At 36.7% G+C, this 21,078-nt stretch overlaps 1 protein-coding gene across 1 annotated transcript in view; it reads right to left on the reverse strand.

Annotated features, from left to right (window-relative positions):
* Window positions 1–1,169: 1,169 nt before the first annotated feature.
* Window positions 1,170–21,078, reverse strand: part of LOC116504696 (ATP-binding cassette sub-family A member 5-like) — a 54,729-nt gene continuing 34,820 nt past the window's right edge. The window contains exons 23-40 of the mRNA XM_032211888.1: window positions 20,808–20,945; window positions 20,388–20,501; window positions 19,071–19,241; window positions 16,647–16,760; window positions 16,020–16,154; window positions 14,083–14,148; window positions 12,721–12,812; window positions 11,440–11,563; window positions 10,320–10,437; window positions 10,127–10,218; window positions 9,056–9,231; window positions 7,417–7,492; window positions 7,227–7,321; window positions 6,158–6,277; window positions 5,895–6,044; window positions 3,526–3,605; window positions 2,705–2,760; window positions 1,170–2,287 (exon numbers count right to left, since the gene is read on the reverse strand). Coding sequence (XP_032067779.1) covers window positions 2,180–2,287; window positions 2,705–2,760; window positions 3,526–3,605; window positions 5,895–6,044; window positions 6,158–6,277; window positions 7,227–7,321; window positions 7,417–7,492; window positions 9,056–9,231; window positions 10,127–10,218; window positions 10,320–10,437; window positions 11,440–11,563; window positions 12,721–12,812; window positions 14,083–14,148; window positions 16,020–16,154; window positions 16,647–16,760; window positions 19,071–19,241; window positions 20,388–20,501; window positions 20,808–20,945 — 2,025 coding nt within the window. The 3' untranslated portion in view covers window positions 1,170–2,179. The remainder of the gene's footprint in view (window positions 2,288–2,704; window positions 2,761–3,525; window positions 3,606–5,894; window positions 6,045–6,157; window positions 6,278–7,226; window positions 7,322–7,416; window positions 7,493–9,055; window positions 9,232–10,126; window positions 10,219–10,319; window positions 10,438–11,439; window positions 11,564–12,720; window positions 12,813–14,082; window positions 14,149–16,019; window positions 16,155–16,646; window positions 16,761–19,070; window positions 19,242–20,387; window positions 20,502–20,807; window positions 20,946–21,078) is intronic.

Raw genomic sequence — 21,078 nt, forward strand, 5'->3', positions numbered from 1 at the left:
CCCTGGAAAGCGAATGAGCACAAACTAAAGAGACTAGGATTCTTTGGCAGTGAAATAACTACCTTGTGCTAACACTGTAGTCTCCTGACTAATTATAACAACCCATATGCTAAATAATAATAACTCCAAGTTAAGATTTCTTTAATCTTAACTCTTATAACTCTTTTTCCTGTTGCTGCATTCAGGAGTTGACCTTTTTTACGGAACATCTTCAGTCCCAATTGTTCTGAATGCTTAGGAGGAGGAAAAGCAATTACTGTAAGTTAGAAAAGGCATAGCTGAAAGTTGTTCTCATTTAGACATGAGTAGATACCCTGCAAGCCTTCTCTGCACTTTTAGCAGTTTGCATACACATCAAAAAGAAGAAGAAAAAAATCCACAGTATCAGGTGGCTGATCGGAAAGTAGCCATTTTGGCTACTCTGTGGGAAAGCAGCAATCTTGACACAAATCATCAGGAGATCAGTTAGTCTTTATGTTATAGGTTGTATGTTTGATAGGCGCAAAGCAGTGGTGGGTTCCAGCCGATATGCCCTGGTATGGGCATAACGGTGCAGGCTGGGAGCAGCAGGCGCCGTTCTGGTATGGTGCTTCAAAGGGCCTACCTGCCCGCCCGCGTTCCTTACTTGTATTTGACCCAACCAGGCCATTTGCACATGCGCACACAGTGTATGGTGCCTGCGCAATGCTCCGCCAAGCAGCTGGAGCATCGCAGGGTGGTAGGTGCACATGCATGCGCAGCACATGTGCACGTGATGGACACCCGGCCCTGTTGCAGCGTACCAGTTGCGACGGGATCCGGAACCCACCACTGATGCAAAGGATGCATCTTGATTTTCTACCTAGTAACAAGTGTGGCCCTTTGAGCTTAAAAGTGTTAAATGATCCCCACCCAAAGGGAACTCACTATGGAGTGCATCCCTGCACTAAAAGATGCACTCCTTTTCTCTTTCATACTGCCAACGCAGGTTCAAAGACTGAGAAAAGATGGCATTACATTTCAAAGTATGTCGCCTAAAGATTCTTCCCTCTCTTAGTTTCAGTTATTTTGATTCTCCAACCAGCCTAAGTGGATTATATAAGAAAGTGCTCATATCACTACCAGGAATAATATTCCCCTGGGTTACCACAACTTGCAAAGCAGTCCAACTTGCGTGTTCCTTCAATATCCATTTCAAAAATGATCTTTATTTGGTATGACATCTTCATCACAGAATAAATAATAGTTAATGGGAGGCAGCATTTTTTTGTTTATTATACGATATACCTGAGCTGCAAGTCACCTAAATAACAACTATTTAAAAGCTAAGTCCTTAAGGCAAACTGCTTTTTTTAGGATTATATACAGTATGTTCAAATGAAAATTGTCAAAAGGTTCCGGGAACCGGCAAACATACAGACAATGCTTTAGCAGTATCTTCTGAAAAATGATACTATTGATTATATAATGATTATTGTACATTGATTGGCAACATTAACAACAAGGAAAAAAGGTACTTTGGTATACAAAGCGATTCTTAAAATAAAATTTCATAAAATGCACTGCATATAAAAAATTTCATAAATATAGATAAATAATGGGGTAAATCCACTGCCCTACAAACTCAGCTCATGGAATTGAGCAAAATACAGTGGAGGCTCATCTCTTAACTGAGAACTACCTGAGGAAGGTGGAGATTATTAATTTTTGCTAATCTTACCTTCCTCCTGCAGCCTCGAGTACCTCCACCTATAATTTTTGAGTTCTCCCAAGCATGCAGAGGAGAATATTATTTTTATAAATTTCATTGTACATTGATTTCTTTCTACCCCCATTGTAAAATAAAATATAAAGGAACACATGACTGGAATCTTTTTCATAAAAATAAATACTAGATTAATGCAGAATCTGATTCATTGGCTACATTATCTGATATGCAAAAAGCCATGCTTGCTGCAGACTTAGAAAAAGATATAGCCAATTCTATTGCCCCTTGATTTCAGGTTGCACCCTAATAAGATTATTAAAAAAATAAAGCCATTTCATCCTATCTATAGCATAGTAAGGCAAAGAAGGTGAATTCTTTCAGCTGTGTAAGAGTATGTTATAGTACTCAGTGCATATTTTTAAAAAAGCAACAATTTTCAAGGCAAAAAGTGCCTTAAAAATGAAATAGCCAAATTCTTCAGTGTGCAACAAATCAGAAAATTACTCGATCTTCCTGGGATCTTTCCCAACTAATTGTTCCATTTAATGTAGCAAAATTGCTGTCTTCTTCCTCTTGTTCTTTGATAAGTTCCACAAATACCTAAAAGAAATGAACAGTACATGAGTGCTTTAATGATAACTTTTCCACACTAGAATGCCACTCAACAGGTGGGCAGATTTGTGACCTGAGTTTATTAAAAGATTCAAAATTCACAGTGCCTTTTTATCCCTTAATCATTTGGAGATAAACCTCAGAAGGAAAAGGTTCTCCATTGTCATGTGTTGAGACTCTGTGTATAGAAAAATCTTCCTGCTCTTACAACATTGTGAATGAAATGTTGCCTCTAAATGACATGCCTATGCCCTTGTCGCAGAACAAGAAAACAAATAGATATTTATGAAATTATGGATGGAAATGACAATTTCATATAACAAAGTGACTGCTTTGAAATTTGTGGAAAATATACATTTAGAGGGCATATTATGATTTTTGTATCATAAATCTTTATCTAATTACCTGGTCAAGTGTTGCTTGAGAAAAGCTGTATTCTTCAACATTAAAGGTATGTTTTGCTGTTAAAATTGACAGAAATAATTGTTTATTATTCACTGAGAGACTATATATATATATATATATATATATATATATATATATATATATATATATATATATATATATATATATATATATACATACATACATACATACATACATACATACATACATACATACACATACATACATACATACATACATACATATATATATATATATTACACCATTTATACCTAGACATTAGTAAAAAGGAAACAAAATGTGATTGGGGAATGACTGATTCTGATTTCTATTAAGGTTGTCAGACGTCCATTGGATTCCTTTTGAAGGAATTGTCATGATATTTTATGCATACAGCATGACAACAAATGTTAAAAGGGATGGGCCTTGTGGTAGTACAATACTGCTTTTCTCATTTTCTTGCTCCTGTGCCCACTTCCAAAGATTGCATATCATCAGTTATTAACATGGCAGTAGGTAACTTTGTGACAATGTTTGACAACTTAATGCCATGATGCTTTAATGTTATAAATGTGTTCCATAAAGGAAGTCTGAAAAACCAAAAAAATTAGCTCTACTAATTAGAAAGCAATATGAAAAAAAAAAGCTTACCAGAAAACAAAAGGTTGGATAAAAAGATAAATGCATATAGAAACATAATGTAATAGGATGATTTTAGTGATGACAGACAACAAGATGAATTTTAGTTAACAAAATTAAGGTGGATAACTGAGGTTGAAGGTTCTATTATATTCGGTGTACTTAGAAAATTAAATCCTTACCTTCTTCCAGTTTAGAAAAAACCAATGCTAGTGACTGGACATCTTCTTTTGGAATTTTATATGCCAAAATTGAAGCAAAACTGTAAAAAAAGTGTTAAAAAATCGGATAAGCCTCAACAAGAAGTACATGGCTTTAGCTATATACAGTAACTATTATGATGTACAACAATATGAAATCACATCTGCCTGTGCTTTAGCTGAATTGGCCTCCATATGCATTTAATTCTTCTCAACAATCTAAGATTTTATAATGTATTGAAGTATATGTGCAGATCCAAACATTGTGGTCTTTTGTAACTAACAGTTGGAAATTTTGTCAATGGACATATTTTCTTATTTTTTCCAAGATTTTTCTGATATAGCTCCCAGTGTGCCAGTAACTAGTGGGATCACCATGGCCTGTTTAGGTCATAATCTTTCTATTTCTATTTTCCTATCTTGATACTTTGTGATGTTCACCAAGTTTTTTACACTACTATCTCCTGCTATTGCTACAATTAAATCTTTATCATTTTGTATTCAGAAATCCCACAATATTGTAACCTATTTGTTCTTGAGTACTTTCTTACAGATGTTCCAGAAAACCATTTTGGCAATTGTGTTATATTTTTAGAATCAGTTTGTATGATGTTGTTGCACCAGTTGAGTATAGTGCAGTGATTGCGAACCTATGGCACACATGCAGGAAGTGGCATGCAGAGCCATCTCTCTGGGCACATGAGCCATCACCCATTGCTCTTCTGGGTTCTGGCGCACCACCCAGCTGGTCTTCACGTGCACAGGAGCAGCAGAAACCAGAAGAGCAGCCGTCCGGTGCACATGCACTGTTCAGGAAGATGATCTTCCGGTTTCTGGCACATGCATAGGTGCCGGCCAGCTGGTCTTCGTGCACGCATGCATGCCAGAAACCGGAAGATCAGGTGGCCGGTGTGCATGCATGCACCATAAACCAGAAGACCATCTTCCTGATGTGTGCATACACACTGGGCAGCTGCTCTTCTTATTTCCGGCATACACACGTACAAACGCTCCCATTTTGACACTCGGTGCCAAAAAGATTCGCCAACACTGATCTAGTGTTTCTTCTGCCTTTTTGCAAATTAGCTAAATTGACTGGACTAATACTGCTGTCTTTCTATAAATTTTGGTGGGGGTATGTGGAGTGCTGGCTTTGTGGGAGGAAGAGAGAGTAGGTGCTTGAAAAGGGAGTAAGAAAAAAAGAAAAAACTTCCTCCCTTTTCCAGCACCTTAAAGCTACAGGACATGAAATTAATTTTGAAAGAATCAGGTTAATCTCCAAAACTCAACACTTCAACAAGGGAATAATTATGGAAGCTATCAAAATAGAGAAATACCCCCACAACATGAATAAACATGACCATACCTCCCGCCTACCAGACATCTGGAAAACAGCCCTGGTAAACAAATGAGCCCCACCCACCACCCAGGCCGTTACAACGCAAAACAACAACAGACCCACAGCCAGCACCAATCAGCACCAATCTACCAATCATGATACAGCCACACATCCAATCAATTTACTTACTGAAACAAAGCCAGCACTCCACACACCCCCACCAAGATTTACAGAAAGATGGCAGCTCCGGCCACACTTTAAGCCAAAAACACCAGCCTGAGGATGGCGAGTGAGACCTCACTGAAGCATTGCCAAGACAATCTCAATCTTACACGGGAAAAGACCTGAATACAACAAGACCAGCATACCTACACCCATGAAAATCTACGAATATACGAAAATATATGAATATACGAAAATCTACATACATACATACATACATACATACATACATACATACATATATATCAGATTACAGTAGTTATAAAAATATACAATAAACAATATACAACAAATGTAAGAAAAAAGAATAAAACAGAATTAAAGCACTGATTCACAAATATTAAAAGTGACAATAGCTAGGGAAGGCCAATACAAAGACATATTTTAAGATGTATAAAATATCTGGCTCCTTTTATTGATTACTGCCTTTGTATATGCCTTTTATACACCCAGAGACACTCTGAGAGTGAGATAGGAGATATCTATGTTTGACAAATAAATCATAGCATAGGTTTCTCAAAGTTACCAATATATGATTAAAGAATCCTTACTTTACCCCACATAGTGGTCATGCTGATTTAAATAGTCTCAATGGTAAATAATAACCATTGTTTATGGGAAAACCTTGGAAAAATCTTTCATAAATCAAAAAGTTTGATTTATGAAAGATGTTAGGTAAGTTCCTTATGTGATCAAAAGCACTATTTTGCCTTTAAATAATTCAGATTTCAATAGGCTTAATTATAAGACTACACATGATCAAATCTAGAATCAACCCATTAACGTTTACCTTTTCAGACAATTTGCATTTGGAAAAATGCTCAAAATCTTCCTTTGAAGGTATTCCTTCTGCTGTGATTCTGGTGTTTCTTTTAATTTCATTTCTAAAAAATATCCCCTGCCAAATTTAGTCTTGAGATGTTGAACTGTTCCAATGTACCTATTTGTTAGATGGGGAAAAGATGAAATAGATAGATAATGAATTCAATGTTCACAATCATGTTTTAAGTTTCATTTTTTTAAGAAGAAAAAAATAAGATGCTAAGGAAATACCTTAACTTTCCAGATACCAAGACAGCCACACGATCACAAATTGCCTCTGCTTCTGCCATATAATGTGTTGCCAGAATAGCCGCTCTCTCTTTACTTTTAAAGGCTGCTCGGATTGCTTTCCTATACAATATAATGCACAACTCAACAAAGAAGTATAGGTTCCTTAACTAAGCCTCTAAACGGTCTGATTTTAAACAACATAGTCATGTGTAATGATGTAAAATAATCTCCTAGCCCTTTCACAAACTTGGCCTCCAAGGAAAGGCAAAAGTCAGTACTAAACGTTTGGTTTTCTGCACCATCTAGAATGATAGACCTACCTATGAAATAGATGGACACATATATAATAATCCTTGTTGATTTCTATGGAGGGCCTATACCAGTGAAGGTTAACCTTTTCGGCACCGAGTGCCAAAACTGGAGTGTCTGTGCATGCGCTGAAGCACCAGAACCCGGAAGAGAGCAGTTGATCGGTGCACATGCGCACTACGGAACTCAGAAAAGCTGCTGGCGATAGTGCATGTGCCCACAGAGAGGGCTCTGCATGCCACCTCTGGCACAGGTGCCACCTCTGGCATGCATGCCAACTCTGGCACGCATGCCATAGGTTTGCCATTACAGGCCTATAAGTCTGTTTGAGAACATTTTTTAAAACTCTGTATATGAACCAAGAAATGATCTAGTCACTCATTTAGGAGAAAATTATTCTTATTTCTCTTCCTCCTTTTTTCATCTATTAATACTATTATCATCCTCATTTTCCTTTTTTATTCCATTCCATTCTGTTTTCTACTTTTTTTTCAATCTGTGAACTTTCTATTCTCCTCAATACTGATCTCTTTTCTTTCCCTGAAAGTTTTGTTCAACATCTACAAGATTTAAACTTTGATAAATCCTTGAATAACAGTTGAAATTTCTCTCTTGATTATTGAAATAAGAGCTTAGAAAGCCATGATTTTGATAGTGAAAGGAGGATAATAGGCTTTATGAAACACTTATGTTAATTACAACTTAAATTACACAGAAAGCAACATGATATTTCCTTCCAGTACTATGGGAGGCTACTTACCACATGTGCTGTATGGCTATAGGGTCCATACCAGTGGATGGCTCATCTAATAGAGTGATATGGGGATTACCAAACATACTTAACGCAAAGCATAACTGAAAAATAAAGAATTAGAAGTGATTATTTTGCTGTCCATTTGCTATTTTATATAACAGAACTTGCACCATCGTTTTTAAAAAATAGAAAATACCTTTCGTTTGACTCCTGCACCAAGTTTTTTGACTCTCTTTTGTAGATGTTCCTTAAGGTCAAGTGCTTTGGAAAAACTGTAGAAAACAAGTACATTTTGTAGTCTTGAAAGAAGAGTATTAATAAAGTGTTAAAAATTTTCACATTTAAGAAACAGCAGTCTGACTCATAAAAGCATAGAAAATAGGGGAAGGTAGGATAGACTCAGCACATCATATTTAATTAAAATATTTTCAACCCCCACTTTAGGACATAAAACTTTCCCAAATAATTAACAACATAAAAATAATATAATAAATATAATAAATGTAAGCATTAATAAAAACCAGTGATAACAAAACATAGTTCAACAAGAAAGTTGAGAATGAAAAAAATTTCATCTCAACCATCAACATATCTATAAAGAGAAATTGGGAGAAGACCAAGAAAAATAAATGAACACGAGTTTTTTTTTTCTTAAGGCCAATAGTAATAGGTTTTGAGAAGTATCACTGTTTTGTACAGTCCAGAGGTATGGGGCCACCCAACCTTATAGCTGAAATGCATAAGTTTTCATTTTTTGCTAGCACAGAAGCCAGAGTAATATGTTTTCAATCTCTCATCAAGTATGATAAATATCAGACATGATTACCTATATATACTTTTTTAAAAATTATCATGCAGCGCTGTTTCCAAATACTTTACACCAGCAATAACTATAACCCATTTTTTGATGACTTCACTTTTGAAAACTTCAGCAGGAAACTGCAGAATGTTGGTAGCAAAGTTTTCTGCTCATTTTGGCTGGTATTAAATCTAAAGGCAGGATTAGATCAACAAGATTTATATATGTATTTTCATCAAACGTGATGAAGAACCTGGTATTTTATTGAACTCAAATATAAAATATAAAGTTTCATAATAATTAGTAATAAATATGATGGTTGGATACACAAGTAACTATTAAAATGCTTTCGTTCAAGGAAAATTATTAAATGTATGTACAAGAATGAAGAAACTGCGATTTTTTTGGTAATAATATAATAAACTAATGGTATGTGCAGGCACCTTGACTTGCATTAATCTGTTGCATAAATAGCAATAGACTTAGACTTATATACTGCTTCACAGTGCTTTACAGTCCTCTCTAAGCGGTTTACAGAGTCAGCATATTTTCCCCAACAATCTGGGTCCTCATTTTACCCTCCTCAGAAGGATGGAAGGCTGAGTCAACTTTGAATCTGGTGAGATTTGAACAGACTGCTGGCAGCCAGCAGTCAGCAGAAGCAGCCGGCAGTACTGCACTCTAACCACTGCGCCACCATGGTTCTTTCATGTTGATTTTGAACTATATGCAACTGAAGTTTGTATTAAACTATATGCAGCTGAGCTATTCCCAATAAATAAATATAAAATAATAAATATAAAATTTGAAATGTGCCATCTTTTAAAAAAAAATAAAGTCATTCTTTGGTGAAACAGTAGGTAATAAATAAATAAGAAAACAAAAATGCCAAATGTAAATAAACAGTCAATTATATTAGAATCTTTATAGCATTTATAAAATATTAATACAATCAGTATCTTCAACAAAATTGTGTGATTGCACAATAAGAGAAAATACAATTAATGTATACAAAAATTAAATACGTGATTCTTACCATTTTATGACTTCGATCCTGTCACTAGGACTCATTCCTTTGATTGCTCCATAAATTTCAAAATGTTCTTGTAATGTAATATTAGGCCAAAGTGGGTTTGTCTGTGGACAGTACCCCATGTATTTCATGGAATTATCCACGATATTTTCACCTAAACAATAATCTCCCATCAGCACCTGCGGATACAAGAATCTCTTCTCAGTATTTCTTCATAGTGTTTCCAGTCAAAGGAGGTTGTGAAAAGTTGAATTCACTAAAATCTTAATGTTAAATAAATATATGAGACAAAATTCATTTTTTTTATTTTATCAAAAAATGTATTCTAATGACTATAAGAATTTATCCAGGAATTTATTTTCCAATAGTCTTCATTCTTTATTGTTTATAAAATTAATTCATTTAATTGCTTATGTCCATTCCCATATTCTATTGTTTGCTGGGATTAATAGAGTGCATCAAATCTGTGCATGTAGTCACACAAAGGATGAATCCAAATGCTCAAATATTGTCAACTGCAGGGATCTTTTCTATGTTACTGATGGAACTATAAATCAAATGTATAGGCCCTCTGATTCATTATGGCTCTGGGTAGTGTAAAAGTTAAAAACACATTCAATGCAACACAAAGAAGGTACTAGTTCATATACAAAACACATTAGTAAAATTACCATATATCCCTAAAGCAGGCCTAGGAAAAGAGGCAGCTCTATAATGCAGCAGAATCAGGGCAACTCAGAGCCCCCCCGGTGGGAGGGGATAGGGGAAATAATTCCAGAGAGCAGGCTCTCTGAACAATGCTGCCTGGGTCCCATCAGTTGGCACAGCTTTGAAGATATAAATATTTGGTTATCCATATGAGGTTTAGGTAGTTTTTTGCTAGTTAGAAATAAAATATGTATTTCAACTGATATTTTGTCATTAACAATGCTGAAATGCATATATTTCAATAAGAAATATACATTTCTTTTGCCTCGAAAGTACTGTGAATCTTGTGGATGGGACCTCAATAGCGATTAATAAGCAAAACTAGTCAGAAAGAATGGATACAAAGATTTGATCAAAATTATATACTTGGCCTGAAGTTGGTTCAACTTCTCCTGCTATAATATTAATCAATGTACTTTTCCCAGCTCCATTGGGGCCTAAAATTCCAAGAACCTCTCCTAAAAAAGAAGCAAAAAAGGGGAGAAACCTGATTTTTTTCAACAAGTTAATTGTTTCATTTTTGACAAAGTAATTATGTAGTAAATAATTTAAAAGTAACCTTTCTTAACACAAAGTGAAAGATAGTTCGTTGCCATTTTTTTCATTTTTCTTCCAAGAAGGAAATCAGTCTTTCCATCATATTCTTTATGTAAGCTGATGACCAATACTGCAGGTTTCTAAAGAACAAAAAATATATTAACACTGTATCAGCATCAGGGGTGGGTTTCTCGCCCCATTCCAACCGGTTCGGTTGGAACGAGGCCGGCGGCGTCCTCGCGCACACATGCGGCACGCACATGCATGGCGCACATGCGGCGCACGCATGCGTACTAGCGTCTGTGCGATGCTCCAGCTGCTCCTGGAGGATCGTGCAGGCGCTGTATGCGTCCTGCACATGCGTGGAAGCGCAGAATTCGTCAAAACCGGGTAAGGAGCGGGCGCGGGCGCGTGGGCGCGGGTGGGCCCTTCGCCGTTCCCGGAAGTTACTTACTTCCAGGTTCGGCGACCAACCGGTTCGCAGGGACCGCCGCGAACCGGTTGAAACCCACCCCTGATCAGCATGTATATATGATGCAGAATAATTCCTTCCAAATGTCATTATTTCTTTTAGTCAGCATGATTAGCCAAAGTAGGAATAGTCTGAAGCCTTTTCTGTTATTATGAGAAATGGACATTGTAAAAATGAAAATGGGTGCAGGGTATTTCAGGCTAGTTCCATTTGACATTTCTCTACATACTCCTGTACCCAGGACTGAGAATGAGGGGAATAATATTGCTGGTTCAGGGATATAATCAATCCCATGAAGATCAGGTAAATGATAAAGATCCCTTTGTGATTTTACTACAGCTTTCTTTCTCTGATCCCCGGAGGGATTAATTCCCAGTATATTTTAGGTTTGTATTAATAACTGCAAATATGGCCTATGGACAATTATTTAATTTCTGTGTTATTGTCTATGGAGATTCTCAGTCATCCAGGTCATGGTTACCCCAAATGTGTTTTTTCAAGAAGCAACTGGACTTTCTTTTATTTTTCCTTAAAGATGTTCCGCTTCTGTCTTGCCTTTAAGGAAAAACCAACAAGTCCAGTTGCCTCTTGAAAAAGCACCTTTGTAACTTTCTGTGTTATTGTATACATAGTGCCATTAGCATGGGAAGATTAAGAGAGTCTCGTTTACCTCTTCACAGTCCTGGCAAGTTATCATCTCTTTAACTTTCAGCTTTTCAGCCATAACATCTTCATCGCCATCGTCTTCATGTGATACATCTAAGAATTTACAGGCTTTGAGCCGCGTAGAGGATCTGGATAGAAAAACTTATTCAATCTCTGCTTGTGGGACTTCTAAATAGACTGCAAAAAGGTACAATCTAGTACGCCAGACAGTAAGTCTGATCCTTTGGTCATATTGACCAAAGCCTAAGATCCTTGTTGCCAAATGATAGTACATTCAAGTGAAGGACTTTGTCATTAGGAAGCATTTTCTCACTTCATTGCAAGGATTCTATAGTTGTTTCTCCCTCACCCTGACTCTTGGAAGGAACCCTCTAAGCCAGGGGTGTGAAACTGGTGGCCCGCGGGCTGGATGTATCACCTGCAGGCCACGTCCATCTCAGCTCCGCAAAGGCAAAAAATGTTGCAATAAATCATGTGATATGATTGTAGCAATAGCAATAGCAGTTAGACTTATATACCGCTTCATAGGGCTTTCAGCCCTCTCTAAGCGGTTTACAGAGTCAGCATATCGCCCCCACAGTCTGGGTCCTCATTTTACCCACCTCAGAAGGATGGAAGGCTGAGTCAACCTTGAGCCGGTGAGATTAGAACTGCTGAACTGCAGATAACAGTCAGCTGAAGTGGCCTGCAGTACTGCACCCTAACCACTGCGCCACCTCAGCTCTCATGATTGTGTTTCATACTCATGCTCTAAGCAAATACCATAATAAAGGGTGGCCCAATCCATGTTCTTATAATTACCAAGGGCTATTCTGCTGAGAGAACAACAGAATGGATGAGGTGGTAGTCCTCGTAGAGAAACAGCATAATAAAATCCCAATGTCTGTACATTCATTTGTCACAATAGGAAACAAACTGCTGGATACAAAAATAATCCAATAAACAGAAATGTGGGAGAAGCATAGGATGCCATGAGGGACTTACAAAAGACGGAGTAAATTTGGAAATGCAAAGAGGAAGGATATATATATGAAAACATTTTGAGAAGCATGGATTTTCCTGGATCAATAGTCTTAGCAAAGACAGTTCTGAAAAAGCCAAAAATCCTGCTACTTTAAGAGAACATTCAAGACCAGACTATATGGATTTCATAGTCTTTATAGACAAAAAGCTTCAGTTACAACAAGTGTTCTTTTTCTCAAAGAAGCAGCTTATTGTTGTCAAGTTTTGTTTTGAAAAAGTAATTTCAATACTCATTTTTAAAAGAAAAATGCAGAATACTTGCCTGAAGAAAGGGTCTGCTCTCATTGATTTGCCTCCATGCTTCACCTCAAGATGTCGCAGAAGAAAAAGCCAGATTATACATTGCAAATAAGGCTAAAAGAAAGAGAAAAAACAAAAAACAACATTAACACAGCTTTGCTCCAAATTACATTTTAAGTAATTGCATCGGGGAAACAATTGCTTGCTGATTCCTGGTAAAAAGAAAACAGAACTCTCATAATGTATACTATATTGACACTGTTAAACACTGTTAAAGTACTTTCATCTTAAAGTTTAATAGAGAACTTATAATATTAAAGGCTTTTTTCATTTATTTCTTATATTCATATTATGTCATATACTTTATTTCATATACTGATATGGCCTTTCCTCTCACCAAAGTGACTCTGATTAGTAAGAAGAATTTAAATTTAAGCAATATAACTAATTATAAATGCAATATATGATCACAATTTTGAGAAAAAGGTAACAGAGAATAAAATCTCAAACAAAACAAACCAATTAAGCTTCACTAACTTCCTGATTCTCATGCTTGGAGAGATGTGGAATATTTTCTGGGAGGACAGCAAAGTAGGGGCAAATCTAATAAGTGATTAGATATTCTAGAGAGCAGGCACTGAGACCAAAAAAGAATATATTAGTTTTCTGATATTTCAATTTTGTCATTTTTTCTTGTACTTCATTATCTTATTCCTTGCCTCCAAACTTGTTATGTTCTTATGTTCTTCCAAAAAATTTATAATAATATATTAAAAGAAAGCTAATAAACCAATGGAAATCTTTATCTTTCATTGTATTTTTTTTATTCTTATCTGAATGGAGCACCTAGAACTATTTATTGTTTATTTTGGAAACTTATAGGGCACTTCCATTTTTTTTAAAAAATGCTAAAAATGTTGGACAATGTTTAAATATTAAGAGTATGGTTAGGATAAAGGGTACACATACAGGTTGTAGTTCCTGTGCTGGACCTGAACTGAGATCCAGTTTTTTCCCCAAAGTGTATTAATTGAGAGGAGGCATTTAAGAGGCAATGGGTTGCTTTGAAACACAGCTCCTAAAAATCATAATAATAATGCTGTAAGTTGATTTCTAGGATATGTTCACAAAATGAGGATATATTTGACTGTAACTATATCCAGAGCTCACCAAATTAGATAGCTTTCACATGCCACGGCTGTTCTGTTAAAAAGGAGTATGTGAGCTTTTGTTAATATATTGCACATGTTGCATGAGTTTAGAATATAGAATGAAGAATCTGATAATTCTATTCAGAGTATAAACAAGAAAAATATGATATGTAACAAAAATTCTTAAAATGTATAAGATTTCCTGAATTGTGAAGAAAAAATAGGATTCTTACCGCTACTATTGAAACCAATAATCTTTCTGAACTTCTTTCCACTTCTTGGCCAATCTTCTTTGTCTCCTAGCAAGACAATAATTATCCCAATTATTTTTTCAGTTTTTTTTGGCAGATGATGAAGATGATTAATTTTAAAAAATCCTATTATTATGTTTCAACAATGATTCATATTTTGGAATTCAACAGCAAATAATTTCTTGTCCCAAAGGTGTTTTTTTTCAAGAGGCAACTGGATTTTCTTTGTAGACATTTCGCTTCTCATCCAAGAAGCTTCTTCAGCTCTGAGCTGAAGAAAAACCAGAAAGCCCAATTGCCTCTTGAAAAAGCATCTTTGGGACAACCATGACCTGGATGACTGAGAATTTCCATAGACAAATCTTTTCTTGATTTGATTCGGAATTCTATTTAGCAAACCCAACCATTTTCCAAAACAAGCAGTGTGGAATGTAATTCCACTGATATTAGTGCTATAAAACTTGTCTATCGGAAAGTTCCTAATAGCCGAAAAGACATTACCAAGCAATTTCTGAAAGTGATTAGAAAAGGAAGCATGTGAACCTGGTATCCATTTCAAGGCTCCAACTATAGTTTGAAGAAGAATCCCTTGATTCTCAGAGCTCTAAACATGACAAAGATCATTGCCTTATGGTCTCATGTTGTAGCATAAGTGCAGGCATGCATAGGTATGCTGGAACACATATGCGGAACTACAACAGCAGTAATGATTTACTATACCATAAGGTCAGTAACACAACCTGCTGACTTTCAGCATTATGTAGGGTCAGAGGTTTGTGTGTCAGTAGATGATTACCTGCTGACTTTGAGCATTATGTGGGGTCAGAGGTTTGTGTGCCAGTAAAAGATTTACTGCTGACTTTGGGCATTATGTAGGATCAGAGGTTTGTGTGGCAATCAATGATTTACTATACCATAGACTTGTATAACCATGATTGGCCTACATAGACCTTGCAACTCCACCCTTTCTTTGTGTATACTCAATAAAAGAGGCACCCGGACTCTGCTCTGGGTCATCTCATCCCGAGGGAACTCGTGTCCGTGTCTTCCTTCATCATTGGCCTCATGGGCGACCCGTGGAGAAATCGCAGTCTCATGAGTTGTAAAAGCATTTGAGAGAGATCTCAAGTCCTCTCCTTGTTCAGAGAATTATGAAGAGCTGGTCTGTTTGCCAGCTCTTCATCTTGCCATGGTCATTGGTCCTGCTTTTTGTGAAACTGTCTTTAATTGGCCATTTCTTTCCAGAAAGTTCAAGACTGTTTAATCCTGATGCCAAACCAGAGTTCTTCAACTGCCATGGAACTCTACAGTCTTTGACTGCTATATAACTCTTTGGTTCCTTTTCTGGATACATTTACTGATAAACTTATTCCTTTGTCAATTGAATATTGGACATTGTTTGAAAGGTCCATCTCTCATGTCTTACTTGGTAGAGCCCTTAAAAAGATACGGGCATGTGAGAGAATGATAGGAAATTCTCACAACAAGGCTGTTCTTACCCATAGCACTACAGATATCAATTTGACTACCGTTAAAATGAAAATAAAATTTGATAAGGACTGTGGATGCAAGTTATATTCACTCTCCCAATACCTTGATATCTTTAGTGCCTGCCTTTTTACATAAGTTTTAGAAGTTTTAATTCTGAAATGAATAGAAGAAATTGACATACAAAAAAAAAATTAATACAAAAAGTTGAGAAGCGGTCAGAACTCGTAACGGTCCTAATTTAACTTAAAGCTGAAATTTGGATAAAGCATTCTCCCTGTCTCAATTGTACGGAAATTGCTGTTTTGAAGACATATTATGGTTGTTTATCACAAGTTTTAAAATATGTAATATATTTTGAAATTTAAATGTATAGTGCTCTTTGGCACACTAGAATTATGAATATTGAATTTAGTCTATTGTAAACTTACCTCTAATAAAGTAATCAGGCAGCCAATAAGAGGGTAGATTGGAATGAAGATACAAAAGGACATGTGAATTATAATGGCTGCTGTATACCATTTTATAAATGCAACATCCGTAACAATAATACAGATCAAAGCTACCTGAAAGAAAGAACAAATAGAATCATAATAAAATTTATGGGGAAATATCAAACTAGAGTTCTTGTCCCTGTGATGTTCTACATTAATGCTGAGACAGTTGGGAATATCTTCAGAGCATCTTCTGATTCTTACAAAACTCATAGCTGCTTTAACAACTTTATCATGGTTTGTTAAGACAGAGTTGTGTGTTCCCCAGAGTAGATAAAGAACTTCAAGGACTGGGATGGTACATTATGCAACACCTAAACTGGACATTATAACTTAGACAACAATGATTTGATTCATTGTAATAAATGAAGCTCAGAGAAAATAGACAGATATACATAATGTTTACCGCAAACTAAATAAGAATAAAGGCATACATGATTTAATTCTTTTTTAAAAGCTGAACTCATGTATATTCCAATGTGAAGCTGTACACATAAACAGAGAAACATAATTAGAATTTTGAATAAATGAAAAAAACAAATTAGGCTCTGCCTCTTTACTCACAGTTGGAAAAATGAATGACCAAAATTCTTTGGTGTTTTGTATACTTTTAAAAGTGAAAGAGACAACATAATGGAACAGAATTACTGAAGGTACATAGCCTATAATGCAAAAAGCCTGCAAGAAAAGAAATACATTCATTAATATGTAATTTTACACGTTTTTATTTTTTTTTAAATTATCCTACAAGATAAATATAGTAAGAAGCTGAAGCCATTAAGAATTGTGCAAAATGTCTTGAATTCAGTATTGTTTCAAATTTGTAACTTTTTTAAAGTTCAGATTAATATTTTCTGAATGAAATATTGCATTTGAAACAGGATATTTTGATCGTTTGGGAGCACTTTGTATGTGAAAAAGACATCCAGAATAATTGCAACAACTTGTTTTGAATATGAATCAATAGATTTTCATTCAATACAATTGTTTCAAGCTTAAGACAGGATATTTCGTATTTAAAATTATTAGAATTTAAGAGATTCAACATCTTTTGTTTTATTTATTTATTTATTGAATTTATATTGCTGGCTATTCACCCAGAGCAATTGCAAGGTGGCTTACAGAATATAAAACCACATTTAAAATAATAAAAACTAACAAAAGAATCAAGTAAGTTAACAATATAACAAAATCACCCCCCACCTCCCACTCCGGAAACAGACCACACAAGCCATTTAATGGGCTCCATCCCGCTCTGGGTTCCCGAGGCCCACTGGCAGAATCAGGTCTTCAGTGCTTTCTGGAAGAGTATTAGAGTGGAGGCCATTCTAATCTCTGGGGGAATGATGTTCCAGAGAGAGGGAGCCACCATGGAGAAGGCTCTTCTTATGGGTCCCACCAGGTGTATCTCCCTAGGGGATGGGACCCACAACATTCCTTGCCTTCATGCTCTGACGGGTCGGGTAGATGTGACTGGCAAGGGACGATCCCTCAGATAACCTGGTCCCAAGCCATGAAGGGCTTTAAAGGTAACAACTAGCACCTTGATTTGCAACCGGAAGCAGATCGGCAACCAATTCAGCTCTTGCAGTAGAAGTGATACATGTGCATACCGGGGTCTGCATAAAACCATGTGGGCCACTGAATTTTGCACTAACTGGGGCTTCCAGATGCTCTTCAAGGGATGGGCATTTACCAGGGATGGACATTTTTAAAAAGGGAGGATCTGAACAGGGGTGTCAAACTCAAGGCCTGCGGGTCAGATCTGGCCTGCAGGGTGCTTAGAACTGGCCCACAGGACTGGCCTGGAAACAGCAAAGGATTGGCCCGCAATGCCTCTGCTAGCAAAAACAGAGGTGGGGGGGGAGGCTCAATTTTTCCTGGCAGAGGGTTGCAGGCTGTTCAGGCCAAAAACGGGGTGTGGGAGACTGTATGTGGGCCAATGAGCTCCGTTTTTGCTAGCAGAGGGCTACAGGAGGCCGTCCAGGCTGAAAACGGGGGTGTTTTCACTGGCAGAGGGCTATCAAAACAAACTAAAAACAAAACAAAAGGAGAAATGTTTCCCCTTTTGCATTTGAGCATGCAAGAAGGGACAGGAAAGGAGAAAGGGAAAGAGGAAAGACAAAGAAAAAGATGAAAAGATGGGAAAAGAACAAGGAAGGATAAGTAAGGAAAGAGGCGAAGGAAAAAACAGGATAATGAAGAGGGAAGGAAAAAGAAGAAAAGGAGGGAATGAATGAATGAATGAATGAATGAATGAATGAATGAATGAATGAATGAATGTGTTGCATCCTCCCAACACAGCCAGCAGCCGCAGCCAGAGCTCGAGGCTCCTGATTGGCTCTGGCGCGGCTGCCGGCCGGCGGGAGAAACAAGCGCAGCCGATTGGCTACCCACCTGACAGCTGTCAAGTATAAATAGCTGTCATGTGGGCTCTGTTGTTCGTTCGTTGTTCTGTTCTTGACTGTTAGTTACTGCAATAAAGTTAGACTGAATTCACCTCAGGCTCGAGTCTTAAAGGAAGGAAGGAAGGAAGGAAGGAAGGAAGGAAGGAAGGAAGGAAGGAAGGAAGGAAGGAAGGAAGGAAGGAAGGAAGGAAGGAAGGAAGGAAGGAAGGAAGGAAGGAAGGAAGGAGAAAGATTATGAGAGTGAGTGAGGGTCTCAGGGAAGTCCTGCTTTAGCACTTGGGCTATACAGGTGCCCCTGACAAGAGTCCTGTGTAATGCCTACTATGCCCACACCCTGCCACGCTCACCATTGCCAGGTTCCCTGGCCGGCCACACACACACACACACACACACACACACACACACACACACACCGGCCCACCGAGGTCAAACACACCCCTAATGCAGCCTGCAATGAAATTGAGTTTGATACCCCTGGTTTAGGAGTACAAAATAATACAAGACCTGAGTTTATTATCAGTAAGTGGAAATGAACTGAAGAAAAGCCAAAGAACAATTGTTTGAACGTAGGAAGACTTACTACAGCAAAAATCTTCATTGGGGAAAAAATGATTTCATGATAAACACCAAATAAGATCCCCGTCATGACAAGAATAATAGTGTAATATAAAGGAATGTCGACTAATGCTTGTCCACACCAATAAGCAGATGGATAAAGGCCAGACAACTTAAGCTGAGTATAAGCTTTAATCTGCAAAAAATAAATAGGTTAAAATGAGTATTTGATACAGCATATTGGAAGAAATCTAACAATTGTAATCACAGTTTTTAATGGGGTTCTTTTTGTTTGCTTTTAAACCCAAGAATCAGTTTAGCCAGGACAGGAATAACTAAATACATGTGTGTGCTAAAACACATTGTTAAATAATCCAATGTATATAATTTAATCAGTTTAAATATTTGCTTGTTCTTAGTTTTTAACATTTTTTTCAAGGTGACTCTGCCCCTTTTGATTGTAGCCCTTAATACGCCCAACTTTTGGTCTAATCTGAGTTGCATGTCTCTGCTTTAACTGCTGATCTAGCTTGCCCTTTTTATTTGTGTGTGTGTGAGAGGGGGGTAGGGAGAGGGAGAATGAATAAAATTGGCCTTTTTATTCAAGTTGATCTCAGGCATAGATATATGCTACTTGCTCTACTTTGTATTATAAATATGGTTAAATATTGATTGATTGATTTAATTAATTTATATAGCCACCCTACTCAGAACATGACTCAAAGCGGCTTACATCATCAATTAAAGGTACATTAAAATTGAAATATGAAAAACACAGAGGAGTAGCATATAAATTCATAACTACTGGGTGGGGGGAACTCATCCAGTCAGACATCCTATTTTCATATTCAATATCTGGAGAAAAATGACAGGTCTTTGACCCTTTCCAAAATGCAGGCAGGTTTAAGCTAACCACATTTCCAGGGGGAAGTTGTTCCAAAGAGTGGGAACAGTAATAGAAGCAGGGAATGATTTTTAAAATAATGTATGAGTTTCAAACTAAAATATATTCAAATATTGAAATAAATTCAAATATTTACCCAACATCTTTTATACATTGAATATAAATGTGGGCAGACAAATCATGCTTTAGACCATGGAACCAGGCTGCACAAACAGCAGGTGAGGGTGTGCGTAGCTTCACCTGCATGAGTGGTGGGTGTTCTCACAGCTCTATTTGTGCAAGCGAGTGTACTCACTTGCCACTTGCCCAAAACCACCACCCACCCACCCCGCTGCTAGTCTTCCAAGCCAGAAAGGTTGGGGCCCACTGCTTTAGACTAATACATGGATTTTATGTTGCTTCATGTTTTTTTTTTTTTATGTTTTAACGTAAAGTTACCCTATGATTTTCTGCATTCTCCATAGTAAAATATGAAGGCAATCCAGTCATGGTAACACCTACTGTCAAACATTGAACAATCATCACCATTATGAAACTTCTATCAGTAATTTCCTGAAAGATAAAGATGTTTGTAATAGAAAAGAGATGAAACTTAAATGACACATAATTTACTTTCAGATGTTTATGACTGGTTCAATATTTTTTATTCTAGCTTGTCTGGAAATGAGAAAACAAGAAGCACTAGAAGACCAAGGGAAATGGCAAATTGGCTGTGTTTCATCTTGTGACTCACAAATTGTACAAATAGACAATGCAGGAGAAATGCAACTTGTCTTAAACATCTGTTTCTACAGAAAGTAGTACTACTTTCTATCATTTTATTTTACTATATCAGAATTTGAGTTTTCATTTACTTACTTGAATGAAAGAGCTAATCCAGACATGGATGTTTTCAGTTACATTTAAGTTGTGTAGGTACAAATTGCTAATGATATTCATCATAAGAGGTAAAGAATGTAGCATGGTTCGGTTAAAAGCAGCTTTAAGGACATAGCTCTGCAAAAGCAATAAAGATTTAACTTATTAGCTACAAATCCAAAGCAGCAACACATATTAGCTTTGCCCTCGTTAAAACAAAACTAAATCCAAACTAAATAGCGTGTTGGATGGAATTACTGCTTTTTGGCAA

Source organism: Thamnophis elegans, chromosome 2, assembly GCF_009769535.1.
Source record: "Thamnophis elegans isolate rThaEle1 chromosome 2, rThaEle1.pri, whole genome shotgun sequence".
Taxonomy (NCBI): Eukaryota; Metazoa; Chordata; class Lepidosauria; order Squamata; family Colubridae; genus Thamnophis; species Thamnophis elegans.